The sequence below is a fragment of the Dunckerocampus dactyliophorus genome, chromosome 7 (assembly GCF_027744805.1).
Source record: "Dunckerocampus dactyliophorus isolate RoL2022-P2 chromosome 7, RoL_Ddac_1.1, whole genome shotgun sequence".
In the NCBI taxonomy this organism is placed as follows: domain Eukaryota; kingdom Metazoa; phylum Chordata; class Actinopteri; order Syngnathiformes; family Syngnathidae; genus Dunckerocampus; species Dunckerocampus dactyliophorus.
The window spans coordinates 30174186-30195352 of NC_072825.1; the positions used below are offsets into that span (position 1 = coordinate 30174186).

Below are 21167 nucleotides of genomic sequence, written 5' to 3' on the forward strand. Positions count from 1 at the left end.
AAAGGTTTCAGCATCGGGCACATTTTCCAGTTCATGGTGAAATAATAGTTTAACAGTGTCAGTGTAAAAAAACACAAATTTCTATAGTGCAGTTCAGGACACGAAGCGAAACCATCAAACAATTGACTTTTTTTTTCTACATAACTAGTCGCTACAAATGGTTGAATACCTTTGGCTATAGATACAGATGCTGAGTTACTTTATCTGTAATTAGAATAATAAAGATGAAAGTTGCATCTCTGTGGGCAGTTTGAGACATCTGTTCACCACTTTTCATCGCTTTGCCACAGGGGAGTAACAGCGAATCAGGAGGGGAGCTTAATGTCAGCTGACTGATGTCATATGACATCTACAAAGTGACGTTTATGCGATCGACCCACACTACCTTCGCGACCGACGTGATGGGCACCCCTGACGTGAAACTTTTTCTATGTACACAAAAGGCCTATTTCTCTCAAATGTTGTTGACAAATCAGTTAGTGAGCATTCTCAAGTCATCCACCTCACAGGTGTGGCAAATCAAGCTCCTGATTAGACAGCATGATTGATGCACAGGTCTGCCTTATGTTGGCCACAATAAAGGCCACTCCAAAATGTGAGGAATTATGACACCATACCGATAAATCCCATCTATCCATCCATCCATCCTCCATGCTGCTTATCCTCATTAGGGTCGTGCGGGTACGCTGGAGCCTATGCCAGCTGACTTTAAAAAATAGCTCCAATGAGGCGAGATTACCCGTACTGTGCTGGCGAGCAAATGAAGTGTTCCTTTTTTCTCCTGCCTGTGACGTTAACTTTCCCTGAGCTCACTTGTAAACAAAAAAAAGAGTTCAACACTTCAAACCTTATCAGCCACACAAAATTCCAGCATCGCTACGCACCCGTTCCTATAGCTGCAGTATTTGAAAAGTGCAAAAGTTTGCCAGAGACGACCCAAGGGGTTAAAACCATCTATGATTTCATCATGGGAATGATGGCGCTGGGCGACCAGCCCTTTTCCATCCTTGAAGATATGAGCTTTTGTTGGCTGGTAAACCCCTTGGAACCATGTTACTTTTTTATTATTATTATTATTATTTGTTTTGGTAGTAGTCGTGGTGTCATGATATTAGGAAAAAGGTAGTTTGTCAAATCTAACTTAGTTTGAACCGCCCTTACTTCCACGTGTGTACAAACTACAGTTAAAACCTAAATAAAAAAAAATAGATATAAAAAAGTTGTTGGTATCGGTATTCTCTTGAGAAAAAAAAATCCTCTATCCCTACTGCAATGGTAACAAGTCTCAAAATGACAGGTGGTCTAACAAGTCTCTGTATGTAGGCATTTAGACAAGCAAGTCAGAGCTTTTCTTTCTGTCACTCACACACACACACACTAGGTGAAGTGCAAACAAAAGTGTCTCAAGTCAGCAAACAAGAGCTAGCTGATGCTAATTTTAAGGTGATAAAGCATCAAACAGCTGTCGAGAAGCGAAGAAAAGTGATTCATAAAATGAACGACAAATGATTTCAGTGACAATATGAGACAATATTCATTTAATCTTTGTTGGTCGAAAAATATTGTCATCATATATCCAGCATAGTCTTGTATTCTGGGTCGTGTCAATAAATATAGTATTAAACCATTTTTAATAAAACAAAGGTAAGTCTTTACTCTTCCTAAAGTTAATGTTTACTCTTCAATAATGAAACACTATTCAAATTGAAATCTCCAAGCAAGTTTTTTGTAACATCCAAATCATTTGAAATGATGGACAACATAATGATGATGATGATTATTATTTCAGACAACCCAAATGTTGCCACTTTTAACTCATTTGGTCCCAGGTATTTTTCCAACGACAAACCCCTTCAGTACTGGCCATTGTAGACAATTTTGAATGATCTTTCAAGGCACACAGAATATTGTGTTCTATGGCTATATAAACGCCAAAAGAAAGATTAGACTCCCATCTTTCATCAGAAAAAAAAAGGTTGCTTCTACCTTTTTCCGTTCTTTAGTAATCAGATAAGATACATTTCAAGCATAACTTTCACTATGACAAAAATATTTTTTTGCTTTTGTGACAGCTCAAATATCTAAACAACTATACCAACATAAACAACACAAAAAATGGTTGTCTTACATCAAAATAGCAATTTATTTACAAATATAACACCATGAACTTTACAATTTTCACGTTTGGACCTTCTGCACGCTACACCCTCCATGCTCTTCCACTTCCTCCTTGCTGTCAAGTGTTACAGGCAAATGATCTTGTGGCTGTTTTTATGGCTTAAAACTGGTGTAAAAGTGACATCTACTAGTGTGCACTTGCATCATCACCACTTTTTGCCTCTCGCGCAAAAAAAGTAAAAGACGTATAAGTACGTTGTTGGGATCAGGTGTTCGAGTTTATAAAAACGTATAACTACGTCTTTGGTATTGAATGAGTTAAGCAAATATTTACGTGACCTTGAAGTCATTACCATTGCAAGCCTTTCACGAGCTGGTTCGTCACCATTAACTATAATAAACCATGGATGCTAACGTTGATCCAGAGATTGGCGTTTTCTCTCATGCAAGTCAGTGAGATGTGCCCAATCAGAAATCAAGCGTGGATCAGGTAGGGTAAGGAGTCAGCAACAACTGGAGGTCTTTTCAGTATTCTACTAAATCCAGTTTGGAGCATTAGTAGCTCATGTGCCATTGTTTAGGCTTATACTGCGTGCCAAAAGTGGCCCATGTGCCTCTGGTTTGCGACCACTACTGACTGTCCCATGAAAGGTTAGAGTATAACATTTCACCATATTGATGTTTTGTCCCAGCCCAAGTAAGGATACCTCAATCCAGCCGTGTTTTTCTTTGTTTCTCTGACCTCCCAAAGGAGCTGTAATTAGAAAATGGGAGTGTCCCCTGCACGCTGTTGTTGTTGTTTTGAACTCTCCTTGGAATCAATACTGTCCTCTTTTTTTTACATCTCTTCTCTTTCTGGTACTCACTCCTTCTCTTTTTCTTCGCCTTTCGCCTTCGCCTTTTTCTTCTTCGCCTTTTTCTTGCATTGTTTGACTCTTTCATCGCCATCATTCTGCAGCCCTTGTCCTCCCTGCATCCTATCCCTGTGGCGTTAACACTATGTCTCATTGCCTCAGTGCTATGACTAAGCAGTGTGTGTGCACGCGCGTGTGTGTGTGTGTGTGTTGCACTTTTTTGCTCTGACTGTGTGTGCGTGCGTGCGTGCGTGTGTGTGTGTACTGAAGGGCTATGCAGAACATGTGTGTGCATGCATGCATAATAAATCCAGGGCGATGGATCTCAGTAGTCGTGACATTTTTTAGACAGAGCGAGTCACGACTGAATCACGCTTGCCTCCTCCCGCTCTCGCGCTCTTTCTCTCTCCTCTTTTTGAATTCTCCTCTCAAGCGCCAGCTTTGCTTTCATCCTCCCACACTCCATCACTCCGTCTCACTCTATGCCGTGCCTGCGTCTTCTTTTTTTTCCACCCTCCTCTCCAGCGTTCCCATTCAGCACCCTGTGTTCCTCTTGGCCTTCCATCTGCCCTTTATGTCGCTCCAAAGTCAGCCGGGGTCCTCCAGGCCTGTCCCTTCTTGTCTAGCTTTCTTTTTTTAATTTTTTTTTTTTAGGATGACCGTAGCCCTGAGCTTCTCACACTTGTCATTTCATCCCACTACAACCCCCCAGCTTCCCTTGTCTTCTCTCTATCTCCACCTACTCTTGTCCCTCATCTAATCCGTAGTTGCCCTGTAATCCAGATCAGCTGGCCTTCATTCTTAATCTCGTCACTTCTCAATCCCCCGCGGTACTCCGCTCTGATTGTGTGTGTGTGTGTGTGTCTATGTTTGAACAGAGAAAGGAAACAGCCTGGGTCCAAATTCATGAGTAATCATGTGATTTGGCAAAGAGGAAAAAGCACAGAAACATCCATGCACACCAGAAATGAGTAATAATACGCTTTCAATTCAATTCACATTGTAATCAAGGACAAAAAGTAGCAATAAGCAGACATGGTATTGGTATGTTTCTGCTTTTTCCCATGAATAATGCATTTTAACCCTGACTGTATGTGTGGAATAGAGTGGACAAGAAAGACCACCTGTGTTGACGTCCCTTCTTGTTTGTTTCCCCGCCCCTCAGATGAATCGGCCAATCCAGGTGAAACCAGCCGACAGCGAAGGCAGAGGAGGTGAGACACACACACACACACACAAACACACGTATTATTCACAGAGTGACATAGAGAAGACTTCGAGTCCAAATGGATCAGACAGAGATGGAGAGTAGTCATCAGGGTGCTTGGCAAGCGTTTACACAGACTCGCCTTGTTGCCGCCCCACTGTAGTGAATACTGCCCCCTTGTGGACAACAGAGGTAGCTTTCATTAAAAAAAATCCCAAATGCACTAGTCAATTAAAACATTTAAAAATGTCAAAGCAAGAAAATGCACTCAGGCCAAGGTCTGGAACATACAAATGTATAGAATGAATTTCGTTTGTAATTATTGGTATTATTTCAGACGACTAGCCATTCATTCATACATTTAATTTAATTTAATTTAATTTAATTTAATTTAATTTAATTTAATTTAATTTACAAAATAATAGAAAATAAGACATCTTAGATATAAATAAGACGTAACATAAATTTACACATTAGCATTGACATTGACATTCCTGCGGTGGCTATTGTTTCATCAATGTAACATTACTGTCACCGAATGACCAGTGTAGAATACTACTGTAATTTGTGGTCAAGGAGAAACTCACGATGCACTTTAATGGCTTTATTAACAAGCCGAGAGCACATATGAAGTGAACATTCACACAGGAGTTGCTGTCAGCCACAACTCACGCCAGTCACTCACACTGCTAACACTCAGCTAAACACAGTCAACTCTAGCTAGCTGACGTCTTACACATCACTTCCCAGGTCCCACCCCTTAAAGGTGTACACAACAAGTCACAGATATCACACGACATATCACGTCTATTTGTGTTTTTGTTAATTTAGCCATTTTTATGCTTGAAAATGCTTCATTTAGGTCAAGGATACATACAATTTGATAAAATGTGCCTATTTTTTGACCAGTAGTAGGCCATAGTCAACCATGGAACAGCAATCGTTTATTTCTTTTGAAAAACCATTATAGAGTGACGCTGCGAATTTCGAGGCACGAAATGGCGAAGGACCACTGTACGCAATTTACCATCAATCAAAAACTGAGCGGTGTCGACGTCAGCTATTGTCGAATAAAGTCAAATAGAATAAAAATGAACCAATACAATTCTAAAGCCTTCCAGCAATATTTATGATTCATCTTCACACTCAATAGTAATGACGAAGAAAGTATTTCTTCATTTATTTTCATGTGATCAAATACATTTACTTGTACAGTATTTCTAAAACTATACAACATTCTAAAATAAAAATGCTTTTAAACAGAGCATCTTAAGGTGCCTGAAAATGGAAAAATATAAGTATTAAAAAAATACCTTAGTAAATAAAAATGAAATATATGTTTTACTTACTGCATTCTGTCTTGGTGAACAACATTTGCAAAAAATGCTGTGCAGGTTACAAATACAACAGGTTCTTCGGATAATGTAAGAATTAAAGTTTGTAGTCCGTGTAGAAATGCATCTGCGTCCATATCTGGTCCTCCATCTGCCTATTGAGCACTAGCGAGAATATGATTGTCAACAACAGCCTTGTACATAAAACAAATGAGCAGCGTGTGGGTGAATTTTTCTTACTCGTAATATTTCCCTTTATTTCTCAGAGGACAGGAAGTTATTTGTGGGGATGCTGGGAAAGCAACAGAGCGACGATGACGTGAGAAGGCTGTTTGAGCCCTTTGGCAGCATAGACGAGTGCACGGTGCTAAGAGGACCTGATGGCACCAGCAAAGGTAACATGCACATAGTGGCAGCACACCAGGAGTATTCAAAGTGTCCCATTGCATATTGTAGAAATAAAATGTCACAAATAAAAGAATTTGCTGTGAAAAATTGTAATAACAGTAATAATAATAATAATAATAATACATACATTTTTTAAATCTACTACATACATAACTTCTTTGCATATCTACCTTGGATTGGTTTAGCTTTTTTTTTTTTTTTTTTACCAATTTTGTGTCCTGCAGCTCATTTTCAATTGACACATTTTAAAAACCAAATTAAATTTTGAAATTTAGGCATATATAGCAAAAATGAAATGTAGAAAGTCAGTTGATAGTGATAATACTACGCTTTGTCACCTATGATGCAAATACCGCAAATTCTGGTGTATATGCCACACCCTCTAAATTTAGAGGAAAAAACAGATTTGTACATACTGTATATAAGCAGCACCGGACTATAAGCCGCATACGTTCACGTCATAAAATGACATATTGCAGCACGCACGAGTCCGTGAGGACCAGGCAGCTCTTTATTTGACAGGAGCTAATCATGAGCTATGAAAAAACTGAAGACGAGCTTTTCAACCCATTGGAAATTGCAGGAGGTCATTACTCAATATAATAGTCTGACTGATGGTGTCATCTTACAAATAACACTAAACTCATCACATAACAACTTAACACTCAAAAGGTGTACTTCAGAAATATACTAGCATGTAGCAAAAATTTTGGGAAAACTATTTTAAAGTTTTCCCATAATCCATTGCGTCTGAGAAAAACATTTCATTGGAGTACAAGCAGCATAGAAAATGGATGGCTGGATGGACAGTGCTGCAATGCTGCCTCTATCCACCAGAGGGCCCAGAGCCCAGAGGAAGGTCGACGTCATTGCAGCGCCTCGGCAGGCACCAATAAATGCTTTGCTCAGACGCAACGCGTAATGGGAAAACTTTAAAAGAGTTTTTTTTTCATGTTTGTATATTTCTTGGTACACCTTTTGAGCATTAAGTTGCTGTGTGATGAGTTTAGTGCTTTTTATAAGATGACACTGTGAGTATATTGTAATGACCTGTAATTTCCAGTAGGTTGACAAGCGTTGTGAGTGCACTGCTAGCTCGTGATTGGCTTCTGCCAAAGACAGAGCCATCGTTTCCTCACTAAGTCACGAGTGGCACAGTATTTCAACGATTAGTAGTCCTTCTGAAGTAAAGGAGATGTCACGAGATTAGAATTTAGCCATAAATTAGCCACACCGCTGTATAAGCCACAGGGTTAAAAGTTTAAGAAAGTAGAGGCTTATACACCGGTATTTCTCTTTAAATACATAATACATATTTTTCCCAAAATGAAAAATATCAAAATGGCCAGAGCATCCTTTGATTTTGCAGTGTGCAGCCCTCAGTGGAAAAAGTTTGGACACCCCTTCAGTACGCGGTACAGGACTTTTATTTGTTTTCTTACTCTCTCTTTATGTTGTCCCTCCAGGGTGTGCATTTGTAAAATTCCAGGGACACGCTGAAGCCCAGGCTGCAATCAACAGCCTGCACGGGAGTCGCACAATGCCTGTAAGTTGAATACACATTAGACAGGCTTGCGACTGTACTGCTAATACAGTGCATCCCCCGCAGATTCCCTTTTTTCTGAACGTTTTTTTCATTTGTCGGAAAAAACACCATTTTATGCTTATATTCCGTAATGAGGACATTTCTTGGAAAATCTATCCCATTTGCTCTAGCTTGAGTTGCACATAAAGTAGTCAGAGGTGAGCTTCAACTTGCTTAAGAGGTGTTTAGTGAATAAGCTAGATTTTGCAAAACAACAGAAGCTTATCTAACCAAATGCTCACGGTGCAACCAAAAAAGAATCACACAATATAACTGGACCACACAGACAAAGCAAGTGTCGAAATAGACACTTATTCACTAGTATACATACACTACAGTTAGGAATGATACCAAAGTCGGTATGCATTCCTAACCGACCGAAATGCCTCGGTACTACCAAGTACCGATTCAGGTAAACGGTCCTATGTTTTGGTACCCTAACGCATCCTTGTGAGTGTGAGTGAGTGGAAGAGTAGGCACTTGCTGGATTGCACGTGACATCCATCACGTCTGGCTGCAGTCGGCACCAGCGCGTGCACTTGGGTGACGGGCGTATTTATAGCAAGGTGTCAAGGGAAGTCGGAGCAAAAATGCATTCTCGCATGTGAAAATCATTCATTTGGGAAAACGTTATTGCAAAGGTCGAGTGGAGCTGAGTCTGAACACGCTCAAGTTTGCAGGGATGAAAAAAAACTAAAAGTATACTAATATTAATTTAATTTTAATTTTAATTTTACATTGTATTTTATTTTATTTTATTATTAAGAAAAACGCTGCACAGTTAAGGGTTTTTGTGTTGAATAAATTTGTGAAACAACTGCAATGTTACAATGAAGAACAATTGGACGTTGTTTTGACATACAGTCAAACCTGGTCTATAGCGGCCACTAATGGGAAACGGCAAAAGTGGCCACTATAGGCAGGTGGCCGTTATAGACAGGTTGGCGGCCATTTAGAATTTGTGCACGCACATATTAACGTGTCTGTGATTAGAAGCTTGTTGTGTTTGCAGATACATATAATTATACTATTACATGTTGACCAGCAGAGGGCACTGTGGGACTGCGTATAAAAGTTGTAAAGAACAACTAGGCTTGTTATTCTACACCACCCACAGAACAAAGCTGTGCTACTATATATACGGCAGAGTGTCATTACAGCTTTAGTTCATCAGGAAGTGACGGGACATGACAGTGGGCGTCTCGAGCAGGAGAGCTAGGCTGAGTGCTAGCTGTGAGTTTGGAGAGAGTTGGGAAGTGTGTGGATGTAAAGTCCTGCAGTGTTCTCTGCTGTTAATAAAGCCATTAAAGTGCATCGGCGACGTGAGTCTCTCCTTCCCCACAACAAGCGGCATTACAGTATTGACCAGTGCACATTGTCTCACACCAGGAAATAAATGGTGTCACTGTCTGCAACAAGCTCCAAAGGAGACGGCTTTTTTTTGTGTGGATCTTGTGAATGATTGTGACTGAGCTAAAGTCTGCACACGACGGCTTCATTGATTAAAAAACGAAACTTTTTCGTGCATAAAGCTTCTGCTTGAGTCGGTATTTTGGCCGCTATATGTGGTCAGATATTGACCAAGGGAGACAAAATGGGTGGCCGCTGGCCGCATTAGACAAGTGACTGCTATACACAGGGTCTATAACGCGTAAATTTTCTGCGGGGGATTTTTCAGTGGCCGCTATAGGCAGGTGGCCGTTATATACAGGTGGCCGCTAAGACAGGTTTGACTGTATTTATTCAAGTTTATATACTGAGAAATAAATGTTAAATTGAAAAAAAATGACATTGTATTATTAAGGAAAAGGCTTCTTGAGACGTCATCTGTACTTCTGTGTAGAAGGTGTCGGACGTTTCGCTCCTCATCCGAAGAGCTTCGTCAGCAAACTAATAAGTGCTGGTAGCTTAGGCCTTAAATACAGTAAGAGTGGGCGGAATTGGTGTGCCAACACCCTCCTCCTATTGGTTCGTTACACTAAGCCTGCATTCCTCATCTTTACAGTGGTATAATCCTATCCTGTTATTCACACCTACGATAAAAGGGAAGTGTCGCTCCCTGAATTGGGTATGAACGACTCTGATACTGGCTTGTTAGCATCTATTGTTCTGGCTCGGCCCTGCCTTCACCTCATTTGCAAGACTAAGAGCTGTGGGTTTTGGTCTCAGTAACCTGCTGAACACAGGGTCCAAATTGAACCTCAAACCACCATTCCGATTCAATGATGGGTTCTGTTGTTTGACAAAAATAGCTTCCTTTACTCCTCTTTCAAACCATCTGTTTTCTTTGGCCAAAATCTTTACCTCGCTGTCCTGAAAAGAGTGATTGGTAGCTTTCAGGTGTAGATGTACTGCTGATTGAGGACCACTAGCATTGTCCCTGCGATGTTGATAAAGCCTTTTTTGGAGCATTTGCTTAGTTTCCCCAATGTAGTGCTCTTTGCATTCCTCATCTTTACAGTGGATGGAATAGACCACATTGCTCTGTTTCTGGTTTGGAGCCTTGTCTTTAGGATGCACTAATTTTTGTCTCAGGGTATTTACTGGTTTGAAATAGGTAGGAATTTTGTGTTGCCATAAGATCCTCTGGAGTTTTTCGGAGACCCCCGCTACATAAGGGACTACCACTCCTCTCCTTTTAGCTTCTGTGGGCTTTTGGGTTTCTTTCCCTACTCTCTTCTTTTGACATTTGTTAAAAGCCCACCGTGGGTACCCACAGGTTGAGAGCGCTCTCTGGACATGTTGTGTCTCCTTTTTCTTTCCCTCAGCACTAGTTGGTATTTGTTCCGCTCTATGTTGGAGGGTCCTAATAACCCCTAGTTTATGTTGTAGTGGATGGTTTGATTCAAAAAGCAGGTATTGGTCAGTGTGTGTGGCCTTTCTAAAGACCTCTGTAAGTAGCTGTCTGTCCTTTCCTATAATTACCTTGCAGTCTAAGAAGGCTAGTTGGTTTTCTTTAGTGTCCTCGCGAGTAAATTTGATATTGGTGTCCACCGCATTGATGTGATCTGTGAAAGACTGAATTTCTTGTTTTTTGATTATGACAAAGGTGTCATCCACGTATCTAAACCAGTGCCTTGGTTTTGTCCCTGAGAAGGATGTGAGAGCCTGTTTCTCCATCTCTTCCATGTACAGATTCGCCACTATGGGTGAGACTGGTGAGCCCATAGCACAACCATGAATTTGTCTGTAGAATTTCCCTCTAAACTGAAAATATGTAGTGTTAAGGCAAATTTCCAGTAATTGGCAGATGTGGTCAGCACTAAGTTTTGTTCTCCGATGCAGAGTTGAGTCCTCGAGCAGTCTCTTCCTCACCACCGAGACTGCTGCTGAGGTGGGGACAGATGTGAAAAGTGAAGTCACATCATAAGACACCAAAGTTTCCTCTGGCTCCAATCTGAGGTCTTTGATGCTCGCCACAAACCCTTTTGTGTTCTCTATATGATGATCAGTGTTGCCTACCAATGGGGATAAGACTGTTTTTACATATTTCGCTACATTGTACGTGGTAGAGTCAATGCTACAGACAATGGGTCTGAGGGGAAACCCTTCCTTGTGGATTTTTGGAAGGCCATAGATACATGGTGTAGCCTCCCCAGGGTATAACCTATGATACATCTGTCTGTCAATTAGTTCTTCCTTCTCTAACTTTTGGAGACAGTGTATGATTTCTTTCTTATACCTGCTGGATGGGTCCCTTTTAAGTTGCTCATATGTGTTGGCATCACTAATTAGACTTGTTATTTTTTCTTCGTAGTCCAATGTGTTGAGAACCACTGTGCATCTGCCCTTATCAGCTGGTAAGATGGTGATGCTCTCATCTTTCTGCAGAGCCGCTAATGCTTTCCTCTCACCTAACGTGATATTGGACGGTGGTGGTTTGGCACTACTGAGAAGGGCCGATATTCTCAGACGAAGGTCCCCTGCCTCTGTTCTAGAAAGGTTATTGTTCCTGATGGCCGATTCAGCTGCTGTGATATAGTCTACTGTGGGTATCGTTTTAGGAGTCACTGAGAAGTTGAGACCCTTGGTTAATACTGCCTTCTCTGTCTCCGAGAGGCTTCTGTCTGACAGATTTTTGATCCAATTTTCTTTAGTATTGGTCTGATTCCCCCCATCCTTAGTGTTTACGACAAGCTGTGGTCGATTTTCCAATAGAAGTTTCTGGAATTTTCCTTTATGCCTTTCTTTGGTTTTGCTATGGTGCTTCATATAACCTGATTTGGTAAATTCACAAACCTCCTGATAGGTTTCGTGCGTAAGCTTGGTTTGCAATCTCTGATAGAAGGTTTCTACTTCAGACTGTTTATTTTTTATCTCTATGTTAAGTCTCCTAATTCTCAAATTCTGTATTTTTCTGATGTAGTTTTGTTGCATTTTCCTTGCCAAGTGTCCTTGCTCAAGGGACGCTTGCCTCATGCATTTGGGGATTAACCTACTCTGCCTGCATCTAAGATATTAACTCATTCATTTCCAACCATTTTTCAAAAGACAACCCCTTCAGTGGTGGCCATTTTAGACGATTTGGACTGATCTTTCAAGGCACACAGAATATTGTGTTCTATGGTTATATAAACATGGAACCTACCAAAAGAAAGATGAGACTCTTGTCTTTTATCAGAAAAAAGAGTTTGTTTCTACCTTTTTCTCTCGAGGAAAAGGCTTCTTGAGACGTCATCTGTACTTCTGTGAAGAAGGTGTCGGACGTTTCGCTCCTCATCCGAAGAGCTTCGTCAGCGAACTAAAAAGTGCTGGTAGCTTAGGCCTTAAATACAGTAAGAGTGGGCGGAATTGGTGTGCCAACACCCTCCTCCTATTGGTTCGTTACACTAAGCCTGGGCGGAGTAGTGGTATAATCCTATCCTGTTATTAACACCTCCGACAAAAGGGAAGTGTCGCTCCCTGAATTGGGTATGAACGACTCTGATACTGGCTTGTTAGCATCTATTGTTCTGGCTCGGCCCTGGCTTCACCTCATTTGCAAGACTAAGAGCTGTGGGTTTTGGTCTCAGTAACCTGCTGAACACAGGGTCCAAATTAAACCTCAAACCACCATTCCGATTCAATGATGGGTTCTGTTGTTTGACAACCATCTGAAAACAGATGGTTTGAAAGAGGAGTAAAGGAAGCTATTTTTGTCAAACAACAGAACCCATCATTGAATCGGAATGGTGGTTTGAGGTTTAATTTGGACCCTGTGTTCAGCAGGTTACTGAGACCAAAACCCACAGCTCTTAGTCTTGCAAATGAGGTGAAGCCAGGGCCGAGCCAGAACAATAGATGCTAACAAGCCAGTATCAGAGTCGTTCATACCCAATTCAGGGAGCGACACTTCCCTTTTGTCGGAGGTGTTAATAACAGGATAGGATTATACCACTACTCCGCCCAGGCTTAGTGTAACGAACCAATAGGAGGAGGGTGTTGGCACACCAATTCCGCCCACTCTTACTGTATTTAAGGCCTAAGATACCAGCACTTTTTAGTTCGCTGACGAAGCTCTTCGGATGAGGAGCGAAACGTCCGACACCTTCTTCACAGAAGTACAGATGACGTCTCAAGAAGCCTTTTCCTCGATGGACAACTCCTGTACGACTGAGAGCCTACACAGACTCTACCTTTTTCTGTTCTTTAGTAATCGGCAGTAGAACATAGGTAAGTTTCAGGAAAATATCAGTTCCCAACTAAAAAAGGGAGAAAAACAGCTTTTTGTGAAAAGATACATTTCAAGCACAACTTTCAGTTTTATATGAATCTTTTGCTTTTGTGACAGCTCCAATATGTAAACAACTATACCAACATAAACAACACAAAAAAGGTTGTTTTACATCAAAATAACAATTTATTTACAAATGTAACACCATCAACTATTTACAGTTTTTACATTTGGAACTAAACGGTGTGTGTGCGTGCGCGCGTGTGTGCATGTGCATGCGTTAAAATTTTCCGACAATGCGTAACCTTCTGCACACTACACTCCTCCGTGCTTTTCCACTTCCTCCTTGCTGTCAATTTTTTTTTTACATGCAAAAGATCCATGCCAAGCTCTTATCAAATGCACTTCTGCCACCTTGTGGCCGTTTTTATGGCTTAAAACCTCTCTAACAGTGACATCTTTTAGTGTGCACTTGCGTCATCACTACTTTTTGCCTCTGGCGCAAAATAAATGTACAAGACATATAAAAAGACATATACATACGTCTTTGGAATTGAGTGAGTTCAACAAATTAATATTTATTACCACAAAAACACGGATAAAAAAGTACAGGACATCGGTACCGTTAAGTACCAGTACCAATTCCCAGGTACCTGGCACCGGTACCGTATTGTTTCTGATGGGAAAGGTACCCATCTTTAACTACAGTACCATTTCATACTAATTTATAACCTGCAAGGCATGCTGAGTAACTTCCTGTTGGGGAATTGTGGGTGTGGGCTTCCAAGCATGCCTTGCAGTTTATAAATTAGTAAAAAAAATAATAATAATACTCCTGTTTTGCGTGTATTTTAGTGTGTAATGTTTATTTTGTGTGTTATTTTTGGTTGCACCGTGAGTGAGGGAGGTGTTTGGTTTGTTGACCTCCTGTTGGTTTGTGTTTTATGGGCGTCTCAATCACTTTATTCTCTATATGGTGGTGGTCTGAGAAGGCAAGCCCATGAGCAGTGGAGATCTACTGTATTACCAAATGTGCAGCACATGCAGGAAACATGCCATGGAAGAGTGTCACGTCTCTGCACAGGGCGCGTCGTCCAGCCTGGTGGTGAAGTTCGCCGACACGGAGAAGGAGCGGGGGCTGAGGAGGATGCAGCAAGTGGCCTCCCAGCTGGGCATCTTCAGCCCCATGACGCTCAACTTCCCCGCCTACAATGCCTACACGCAGGCGGTCAACGCTCAGGCAAGTGCTGTACTCTCCAAGAGGATGTTATACGTTTCAAGAGGCTATCAGTGCTCTAATTGGGGGCTAACGTTATTACCCAGACAACAGGACATACGTCATCTGGCATTTAGCTTTCCTGCAACACAGAGCCATTAACCCACTGACTCTGGCCATAATGGTCTGGTAATTAGATCTCTATTCATCTGGCCCTTTATCATTCGCTCTGCTTGTCCCTTACTCTTATTTCTGCTTTTTCTTTTTTAACTGTCTTTGGTCTTTGTTTTCTTCCTCACCCCATTTCCTTCCCCTCCCTACAGCTTGTCCAGCAGCAGGCCCTGGTCGCCCAGTCAGCGTATTTGTCCCCCGTGGCAACAGTTGCCGCCGTGCAGATGCAGCAGATGGCAGCGCTCAATGCCAATGGAATCATCGCCACGCCCATAACGCCCATTACGCCGTCCTCAGGTAGGCGGGCACACACTCCCTTGCTTTTTGGTTGACATACTGTAAGTACAGTATGCAAAAGATGACTGTGTGATCTTTAGGGACAAACACGCCACCAACTATCGCGGCCACGCCTGTGCCAGCTCTCCCTCCACCAATAGGAGTCAACGGTTACAGCAGTGTGCCCGCGCCGACCAATGGACAACAAGGAACCGAGGCACTATACACCAATGGCGTTCACCCATATCAAGGTATGTGGATGAAGTGATGTTTTAATGTTTTTAAACAACAGAACATTCCTGGCCTTCATGGGAGTGTGTGCTGATAAAGATAATGTACACGCCATTGTACGTCTAAGTTGTCACCATACTGTAGCGTCCAGGGGAGTTGCCGCTGGAGTACCCAGCATGCCTTGCGGGCACTTTGTGAATAACAGTTAAAGTTACGTGTTTGTTGTTCGCACTAAGTCGTTCCTGGCATAGAATAGTAGTTCATTGTTGTTGTGTGTTAACTTACCAATTACGTGTTTGGTTCACACTGTGCGTTTGTGTCATCAAGCTAATTGTTGGCAGTTGAAGGGCACCTTCCTCATGAAAGCTGAGGTGCTTCTGACTCGGCAGCGTTACGATGCCATCTACCGGCCGGAGTTGTCATTCAGATACAGTCAAACTTGTCTATAGCGGCCACTAGAGGGAGTCTGCAGAAGTGGCCGCTATAGACAGGTGGCCTCTATAGACAGGTTGGCGTCCAGTTTGAATGTTGACCAGTAGAGGAAAAAAAAGAAAAAAAAGGGGAAAAATAATAATAATAATAATGTTGACCAGTAGAGGGCACTGTGGACTGCGGATAAAAGTTGTACAGCACTACTAGGCTTGTTATTATCATGGCTCATGGTTTTAATCCTGAACATGCATGAGTCAAACAGTAGCACATCACATAGTACAATTCACAATTTTGCATGTCCAAAAAGGAGTAGGAAGAAGCAAAGCTTATTTAATCCTACCCCTCATCAGTTTCACATCAGTTGCAATACATTTATTCACCTCTTGTTCTTCCAAGTGTACTTTGTAGGTCTACATGACAATGTAGTGCAATCATAGCCAAGGTTTTTACTGACTAAAAGGAAGGTAGAGGCTTAATAATAACTGGTAGAATATATCCACGACCCACAGAACAAAGCTGTGCTAGTAATGTCTTACGCTTGTTTTTTATATTTTACTTTTTATACGGCAGAGTGTCATTACAGCTTTAGTTCATCAGGAAGTGACGGGAAGTGACGGTGGGCGTCCCGAGCAGGAGAGCTAGGCTCAGTGCTAGCTGTGAGTTTGGAGAGAGTTGGGAAGTGTGTTTATGTTGGCGTGGATGTAAAGTCCTGCAGTGTTCTCCGCTGTTAATAAAGCCATTAAAGTGCATCGGCGACGTGAGTCTCTCCTTCCCCACAACAAGTGGCATTACAGTATTGACCAGTGCACACCAGGAAATAAACGGTGTCATTTCTTACAGGCATTGGCTGGACAGCTATGTAGTGGGGCTTGTTTAACCTTTGCCTTGTGGGCAAGCAGGAAGGAGAGACGATGCTGAGAGATGTGTGTGTGTTCTGAGCTGCTGTCTGGTGGCCGCGTTCAATAAATAAAGTTGGCAGAAGCAACAGGAGAAGTTTCCTTCTTTGCTTCGGAGCTGAATAACACTGACAAGTTAACAGGCTAGTAGCGAACGGAAAAGAAGACGGCTTTTTTTGTGTCGAATACAGAAGATGAAGACTTTGATGGAGTTGTGGATGAGGATTGATAAAAAATAACGTGAGTACATTCTAAAATACTTCAATTAAGTACAACCGAACTCAGTTTTGCTCCCGCTGCCGCATGCATGCCGCATATTGTAGCGTCGCTGGGAGCACGTCCTGTTCCCAGCCTACTTTGCGGTAATGTTTTGGTGCAAATGCTCTTAAAGTTACATATTTGACCAGGAAATAGCAAGCTCAAAAGAAGACGGCTTTTTATGTGGAACAACTGACAGTTTGTGTGGATCTTGTGAATGATTGTGACTGAGCTAGGACTCAGTAATTAAAGTCTACACACGACGCCTTCATTGATTGAAAAACAAAACTTTTTTGTGCATGAAGCTTCTACTTGAGTTGGTAATTTGGCCGCTATATGCAGGCAGATATTGACCAAGGGAGACAAAATGGGTGGCCGCTGGCTGCGTTGGACAGGTGACTGCTATACACAGGGTCTATTACATGTAAATTTGCTGGGGGGGATTTTTCAGTGGCTGCTATAGGCAGGTGGCCGTTCTATACAGGTGGCCTCTAAGACAGGTTTGACTGTAGATGGATATAATGTCAATGAATAATGACATTTATTCCGTAATGGCGCCCTACAGCCACCACTTCTACCTTCCTTCACCACGTCCAGAAGTCCAAGTCTTTGTGCGATGGCTGCCTTTTTTTTGCCTTTTGGGTGCAGAACATTTTGTCAACATTGTGGGTTTTGGGGGGGGGGGAAACAATACAGTGTTCAGAGTCACATGCGGTTAGCTTCTTCTGTTTCTTCTATTGTTTATTGGCGGTTAGCAAGCAGCTCACACAGTTAGCTAGTTTGCTAGCAATGGCCACAATAGTAGACAGCACGAAGGCAATTGATTGACAATGGACTATAGCCAATCAGGACGCAGCAGACAGAAGGGAGATAAGAGAGAGACACCGCCACCTCGTGCTAAAGCACAGAACTACAACACTCAACTTCCCACAATGCAATTCTTCTTAAAGGGCCAGGCTCAGCCTGTAACAGCGTTCATAAGCTGGAAAGTCAAACAAACAAAAGAAACACTAAAATTGCGCTAAAAAAAGTCACTGAAACAGCGAGTCAGTGAAAGGTGAACCGCAATGGAGCGAGGGAACACTGTAAATACAATGAATCTGTTCCAGACACCCGAAAATGTTAACACGAAACACATCATAGAGACAATAGTTTTACATGCAGAAAATAAGGCACACATAATTACAAATGACAAATGAATGGACAACTGAATATTTAACGTCACTTTATCTGGTTTTGCAAAGAGGGAAGGGTAGAAGATGAGATTATCCTTGGAGGGAAATCCCTTTTTTTAACTCTTTCTGAACTCATGCCAGAGGTTTGTTAAAGGCTTTTTTAGCATGCACAGTTTTACATTAAAAAAAACAACGTCACAAACATGACATATGAAATGGAGCAGTGGGCATTCAACATCATTTTACCTGTAGTGGACACTCTTGGAAAAAAAAACAAAAAAACAACCATAAACACCAAAACACATAGTGCTGCTGTCAAATTAGACAATCCATAAAAGCACCGCAAACGGACCGAAACCTATGCGCAAACAAAGCGCGCCTCTGCATGTCTCATTCACATGAATGGCTGCACTGTTCCACCACCACCAAGTTGGGGGGGAATTCTCAGGTAGGTCCCTTGTGAATAATGGCATTAATGAAGCTAAGAGTAATGCCTGTTGTTGTGTGGCGTCACGCGGTTTTGAATAACACCACGACTGCTTCACGGATGCGGGAAGTGGTGGTGACAATGCATACCCATGCGTCGTGCGTACTACGGTCGTGCACTAGATGTAAACATCACTTGACAAGGCGGAAATAAGTCATGCGGGAGCATCGTCACTTCGTACTCATTTACATACCTCTGAACTGACTACAGCCTTTTCTTTAAGCCATTAAATTTCGGAGGTCTTTCGAAGGCCTTTCTCTTTTGTGCGGTCCATGTGTTTGTTATGTCGTGTATCTCTCTCTCTGGCTGTACAAAACTCTAATATGAACAAACACTGTTGCCGTAAACACGGCGCCCGCGGCCCACGATGAATTGCACCATCAAGTGCAAGTAACGCAAGATTTTGCGTGATCCAAGATGGCCGCGTAAACACAGCGGACGGTATTTTGGACGTTAAACAAGAGGGCGAACGCAAACTAAGGCAAAATTTTAGCAAAAATTTGGGATGTTAACCGAAAAACGCACTAACGGGGACAGACATTAACCGAGGTACATGGGTAGACACATATATAAACACTTACCATTATCACGCTAGTTGTTAGCATGTTAAAGTTAGCATGTTAGCATTGCTAGCCTGCTAATATTATTATAGTAGCATTTTAGCTGTTTTCATGGGTAGACACTTAATGAACACTTAGCACTATCATGCTAGTTGTTAGTATGCTAACATCAGCACATTAGCATTGCTAGCATGCTAACATTAGCACGGTAGCCTTTTTAGCCATTTTCATAGGTAGACATTATGCTAGGTGTTAGCATGCAAACATTAGCATGTTAGCATTGCTTAAGCAGGCACCTCTATCATGCCAGGTGTTAGCATGCTAATGTTAGCATGTTAGGATACTAACATAATTATACTAACATTTTCAGAGGTAAGCAGTTATACAAACAGCGCTATTATGCTGGGTATTAGCATGTTAGCATTGTTAGCATTCTTTAAGTCATTCAAACCCTTCCATGGTATGTTTTCATGGTCAAGGGATCTAAATATGTAGATAAAATAAATGTAGTACTAATATTTATGGTGTAAATCACAATATGGGAGGAACTATGGTGCTTGGAGATCTGTACTCTCCGAGTGCTTTTCTAGTTGTACTCGATATTGTAGCATATGAGCCCAGAAAGAAAATATTGTGAATCAACAGAACTCTGACCCTCATTACAGATATTTAATCTTGCTTTAAAGATTTGTAACATGTGACAGTTCAGTTCTGACAATCCAATAATGCAGTAGAAGTTAGCGTAGCAGGTTTTAAAAAAATCTAATTGTCTCAAGCTGTACCACCCCAGGACAGTCAGACAGTTTAATTCAAACAGGAACTGAAATATAAATCACTTTGAGTCATCACTCATGTTTCCTTCCACTCTTTTTGTCATTTCACAGCTCAGACTCCAGCAGCAGCCTTGGACCCGCTACAGCAGGCCTACGCCGGCATGCAGCATTACACAGGTTGGTCTATGCTCACATTTGCAGTGCTGCGCAATTTCCTCTTTGGCCAAAATACTGTTAGTGAAAAGGCCAAACTACTGTATATACATTACACTAATACCGTCCTAAAAGTTCAGCCATTTGGAGTTCACATGAGATATCAGTGAATCTCACGAGGCTTCATCTTAGTTAGCATCTAGAAGATTACCGTAACTCTAACTTTTTTTGTTTTGGTTTTTTTACTTTTTTTAATGATGCCACCGCAGTAGTGTATCACTGAGGCACCGAGGCACTGAGGTTCAGTACCATTAATTACTCAGTACCATTAATTACATGTCAAATACAGTTCCAAGTTTCACATACAGTAATCCCTCCTTCTGCAATTGGCTGGCGACCAGTCCAGGGTGTACCCGGCCTCTCGCCCAAAGTCGTCTGCGACCCTAGCGAGGATAAGCAGCATAGAAGATGGATGGATAAACCCTCGTTTCCAGACCCGACTGTGATGAGTGAATTTCCGCAAAGTAAACCCGTTTACAACCTTTACAATTTGTTTTTTATACTATTAGAGCCCTGTAGACATGAAATAACACCCCTATAGTCACCTTTATACTCCTATTGCTCAATATACAGTAGTAGACATAATAAGACAAAATAAACCATTTAAGACAAAAGACTCGCGCTTGTGTGTGTTGCTGTAAGGGGCGGGCAGGAAGTGACGTTCGGGGGCTCTGAGTATTATCTTAGTGTGAGTTACGGCCACAACAGGAGCCCATGTTAGGGGTTATTGTGCCTGTTGTGAAATCTTTCAAACCTGCAATAAGCGTTCTGGCGATCAAGTCTGGTGCTTGTGTGTCTCACCGAACATTACAATAACATTACTGACACCTAGTGACCAGTGTAGAATACTACATATCATCACAACACCTTTGAATGTCTTTTATTTGTATTTTACTTAATTTAGTAGGGGTGTCACGAGACGAGACCAGACACGAGATTGGGTCTACGAGATGAGATTTTAACATTCCTTTTTAAAAAAGTATCACAAAAACATATGTGACAATATATTCCAATCTACTAATTCCATTTTTACTGCGTTACCTTGCTCTTCACGAGGTTACACTCTTCTGCACTCTGTGTGGATGCTAGCGGCCCTGCCTCCACCCACCCAGACAAAGAGACTGTACGAACGACAAAAGGGTTCATGCCGTTGTTCTATGGAACAAACGCACCAAGGTGCTGAAACCAATGCACAGAATGAATCCTCTTACAGCCTGTTTGGAGGCAAGAGACGAGGAAAACAGACGCAAGCACAATATATTGAGGTCGCCAAAATGATCACTTTCATGTTCATTTATTGTGTAATTAATTAATTCATTC

The 21167-nt window shown here is 41.7% G+C and overlaps 1 protein-coding gene across 5 annotated transcripts in view; it reads left to right on the plus strand.

The window, feature by feature from the left end:
- LOC129184666 (CUGBP Elav-like family member 3) overlaps positions 1 to 21167 on the plus strand; it is a 70354-nt gene that overhangs the window by 37821 nt on the left and 11366 nt on the right. For all 5 annotated transcript variants that reach the window (XM_054780794.1, XM_054780793.1, XM_054780797.1 and 2 more), the window contains 7 exons: positions 4138 to 4186; positions 5780 to 5908; positions 7388 to 7467; positions 14244 to 14399; positions 14699 to 14843; positions 14924 to 15073; positions 19746 to 19811. In XM_054780794.1, the coding sequence (XP_054636769.1) occupies positions 4138 to 4186; positions 5780 to 5908; positions 7388 to 7467; positions 14244 to 14399; positions 14699 to 14843; positions 14924 to 15073; positions 19746 to 19811 (775 nt within the window). The remainder of the gene's footprint in view (positions 1 to 4137; positions 4187 to 5779; positions 5909 to 7387; positions 7468 to 14243; positions 14400 to 14698; positions 14844 to 14923; positions 15074 to 19745; positions 19812 to 21167) is intronic.